The sequence below is a fragment of the Panicum virgatum genome, chromosome 2K (assembly GCF_016808335.1).
Source record: "Panicum virgatum strain AP13 chromosome 2K, P.virgatum_v5, whole genome shotgun sequence".
Classification (NCBI taxonomy): domain Eukaryota; kingdom Viridiplantae; phylum Streptophyta; class Magnoliopsida; order Poales; family Poaceae; genus Panicum; species Panicum virgatum.
The window spans coordinates 60,363,737-60,367,788 of record NC_053137.1 but is presented as its reverse complement, the minus strand read 5'-3'; the positions used below and the strand labels follow the sequence as shown (position 1 = coordinate 60,367,788).

Sequence of the window (4,052 nt, the reverse complement as noted above, 5' to 3'; positions counted from 1 at the left end):
GCCCATATGCACCGGTTCTCCGTGCCGTCGTTTGGTCGTTCTGGCGATCTGTCTGTTCACTGGTGTTCCTCGCCTCGCCTGCCTGCCGGGTGCTGACGCTTCGCCCAGAACGCCCGGGTCGCGGTTACTTTTTTTTTTGGGGTTGCGCCTGTAATATACTGCTCTTCGTGCCCCCAGCAACTTTTGTTTTCACCCGATGCCGCCGGGCTGTTGTGCGGCCCTGCTCCGCCGAAGCCCGCGGCCGGCGGCCCCGTCGCGGGCGCGCGGCACACAAAGGCCGGCACCGAATCCTGTTGACTTCCCACCCGCCCCCCCCCCCCCCCCCCCCCCCCCCCCCCCCCCCCGCGCCCCCGCGGTCGCCCTCGCGCCCATTATAAGCAGTGCCCCCCGCCCCCGCCCCCTACTCGATCGACCTCCCTTCCTGTCCGCTTCCCCAGCTCCATTTCACACCCCTGTAGCTGCAACGCCACGACGCTCCTCCATCCGGCCTGACTACTGCTCCCTCCCCTGTCCCCTCCGTTTGCGGCTGTAGCTACTACCTAGTGGCTAGCTGCGAGACAAGCCGGGCCTTTTGTCCCTCGCTCGCCGCGGTTCCACACGAGCTGCGTCGTCGTCGCCGCCGCCCTCGATCCCAAGAGCTAGCGAAGCCAGTGATCCATGGGGCGCGCGCCGTGCTGCGAGAAGAGCGGGCTGAAGAAGGGGCCGTGGACGCCGGAGGAGGACGAGAAGCTCATCGCCTACATCAAGAAGCACGGCCAGGGCAACTGGCGCACCCTCCCCAAGAATGCCGGTGAGCGCCCCCGACCGATGATGGATCTCATTCATCTCGATCACCACGATACGCTTTGCAATAAATATGGATGATGGCTCGCTCTATGCATGCATGCTCACCTCGATTGATCCCCATCCCCTTCCCATATGGCAGGGCTCGCGCGGTGCGGGAAGAGCTGCCGGCTGCGGTGGACCAACTACCTGAGGCCGGACATCAAGCGCGGCCGCTTCTCCTTCGAGGAGGAGGAGACCATCATCCAGCTCCACAGCATCCTCGGCAACAAGTAAGCATCGATCAGTACAAGCGATTTTTTCCCCTCTCTTCGACGACAGAGGTGGCTGTGGCGGCCTAGCTAGCCTACTGGCTATAGCTTCGCTGTTTTTGCTAGCTCCCTCTACTATAGTAGTAGCAGAAGTAGTAGGTGAGCGTACTAGTACGGTCTCTGATGCGTGAATGATTGGCTTCTGTTGCTTAGGTGGTCAGCGATCGCGGCGCGGCTGCCCGGGCGGACGGACAACGAGATCAAGAACTACTGGAACACGCACATCCGCAAGCGCCTGCTCCGCATGGGCATTGACCCCGTCACCCACGCGCCGCGCCTCGACGTCCTCGACCTCTCCGCGCTCCTCAAGCCCGCCGCCGCCTACTACCCCACGCAGGCCGACCTTGACACGCTCCGCGCCTTCGAGCCGCTCGCCAACTACCCGGACCTGCTCCGCCTCGCCGCCTCCACCCTGCTCGCGGGCTCGCCCGCGATCGGCGACCAGCAGCAGCAGCAGCAGCAGCTTCTGCCTTGGCTGCTGCAGGCGCAGATGGCGCAGGCGGCCGCCATGGTGGCGCCGCCGCCGCAGCAGCAGGCCGAGCATAATCAGTTCATGCAGCAGCAGCAGGCCGCCGTAGCCGCGTGCCAAATGCCGGACCTGGTCCACGCGAGCCCGACCTCGGTGGCCCAGCAGCTGGCGGCAGCCGCGCAGCAGCAACAGCACCAGCACCAGCCCCAGGACATGGCCGCGGCGGCCTGCCACAGCATGCAGCCGCCCACCGGCTACGTCGTCGACAGCCAGCAGCTGGACGTCCCGGCGCTGATGCAGATGGTCCAGCAGCCCGACGCGTCGAACCTCCAGCAGTGGAGCAGCACGGTGACGAGCAGCAACAACAACAACGTCGGCTCCGGCGTGTCCACACCGTCGTCCAGCCCCGTCGCCGGGTTGAATTCCACCGCCACGACGACGACGTACGGCGGCGCGAGCGCGAGCAGCAGCGACGCCGCCGCGCTGTTCAACTTGCAGCTGTCGGACCTCCTCGATGTCAGCGACTACATGTAACACCCAAAAATCCCACGGCCGGGACCCGCCCGGCGATCCGCGGAGAGACTATACTGCTAGGTCCAACACTTCATCTCGTACCACCGCAAGGGGCGAACGGAAATCTATCTCATCGATCAGGGACTCGATCCATTTTGTACAGAATGAATTGTTTGCACCCTTCTTCATGCCAGTTCGTTCATGTGGTTACAGTTAGAGAAGCTTCTACTCCCTTGGATTTCTTTCTCTCGTCGTTCCAATTGGGTCGTGTGGTGTGCGTGTCAATGTGGGGAACCACCGCGAAGGTGTCCTCCCACGATTGGTGGAGGCGGGCCGCTGTCGCTCTCGCTCGCATCACCGCCTTGTCTCCAGCGAAGAAAATTAGGGTTGCTTTTCTTAGAATGCTACTAGTTTATTCGCCCTTGCGTTCTTTTGGTTCCTTATGTGATTGGGGACTGTGCGGCGGGAACATAAAAAAAGGAGAGCAAATAATTCAAAAAAGGACGGAGAAAATATTGCAAGATTGAATAAGGACACCAGTAACTGTCATGGTCATAGCTGATGATCACATGATATAGGCAGTAATTCTTAAAAATGGTTGAGAAAAACAGACCACTAGCTAGCACTAGTGTGGTGTGCAACGCAACTTAATGATTGCTTCTGCCTGCCTGCTCCCACTGATGATCGAGCGGACTACAAGTGCTTTGAGCAACTGGTGATGAAACACATCACAAATATCATATGCATACATATGTTGGACTCCTGCTGTTTTTTTTGGGGGGGGGGGGGGGGGGGAGGGGTTGAAGGCCGCCAATACTTCTTTTAAGTCAGATCAAGTTCGACGATGGTCACCAGAATGGATGACTCATTGCTTGATAGTTGACACGACCTGCAAGATTGTCCATGTGCCTACTGCTGATACAGTACTAGCTTGCTTGATGGCCAATCCGCGGAGAGCAAGTGTGCGCCTACATACAGTAAGCAGTACAGTGTCGCACTGTAGCTGACCTCTGATCGATACATTCATTTTGTCGCATGTACGGTGTCTACGAAAGGGCAAGTCAACGTTTGCATGCATGCACGTAATCGTGTACGTATAATTTAAACACGCTTAGTAGCTAAGTGTTTCCCCTTTTAATTTGATCAAATCCCGCCAGATGGATGCAGCCGCCATGACCTCGTCTCGATAGCCATTTAGCTCAAGTCTATGGATAAATCTGCGCTTTTGACTTTCTGCTAGAAGAAACTACTATAAGTAGCAACTACTGATGATAATGTCAGTGGAGCTGATTAATTTAAATGCATGGTGTTCTACTAATTAATAAACAAACATATAAAATATTGACCTTAAGGAAATATCAATCTTTTTCTTTTTTCTTACTAGTTCCTAATCATAGGCAAACTGAACTTTTCACTGTTTCACATGCCTTTTTTTTTCCTGGAATAAGCTTTGCATTCTCATTTTGGCCTGTTAGGTATGAGCTAGACGAACCAGCAGAAGGCTGTGCAAGTGGTTAGAGCTAGCTGCTAGCCAGCAATTAAGCAACTGGAAATTTTTACTTTGTGTACTGGCTGCATGAGTATGGGCTCGGTCGTCGAGAGATTAGTGTGTATGAGTAGTTATTTCAGTAAACTTTTTTTTCTCATCGCGTGGAGATTGTTACTAGCATATAGATGATCGCGTGACGATCAACTGATTGCTAATTCCCACGTGCTTTAATTTGTACGGCCAGTGCGGCTGGTATGAGCGCAAAAGCTGTAACATGAGGACAAAAGCAAGATAAAGTTGTAATCCAGCGATGATGATAAGCTGCAGTGTAGCTGCATGTCAGGGAGGAGTAAAAAATCAATATGGAATTATCGAAAGTAAAAAGAAAAAACGGACCTTACGTATGTACTCCGTACTAGCTATTCCTCCTAGCTAGTGAGGTGTGACGTAGGAGCTGAGGTGTGTCAGCGCGCGAGAGAGAGATAGA

General features: G+C 55.4%; 1 protein-coding gene across 1 annotated transcript; it reads left to right on the top strand.

Annotated features, from left to right (window-relative positions):
• Positions 1-417: 417 nt before the first annotated feature.
• LOC120691258 (myb-like protein AA) lies at positions 418-2,318 on the top strand. Its single transcript, XM_039974296.1, has 3 exons — positions 418-790; positions 926-1,055; positions 1,248-2,318. The coding sequence occupies exons 1-3, from the start codon at positions 658-660 to the stop codon at positions 2,095-2,097; spliced, it is 1,113 nt and encodes a 370-aa protein (XP_039830230.1). The 5' UTR covers positions 418-657; the 3' UTR covers positions 2,098-2,318.
• The last annotated feature ends 1,734 nt before the right edge of the window (positions 2,319-4,052 follow it).

Bases quoted from the DNA above. Each gene is read 5' to 3' on its own strand.
- LOC120691258 (XM_039974296.1), top strand. From the start codon at position 658: ATGGGGCGCGCGCCGTGCTGCGAGAAGAGCGGGCTGAAGAAGGGGCCG. The intron at 791-925 runs GTGAGCGCCCCC...CCCATATGGCAG, and splicing joins CACCCTCCCCAAGAATGCCG to GGCTCGCGCGGTGCGGGAAG. The intron at 1,056-1,247 runs GTAAGCATCGAT...TCTGTTGCTTAG, and splicing joins CACAGCATCCTCGGCAACAA to GTGGTCAGCGATCGCGGCGC.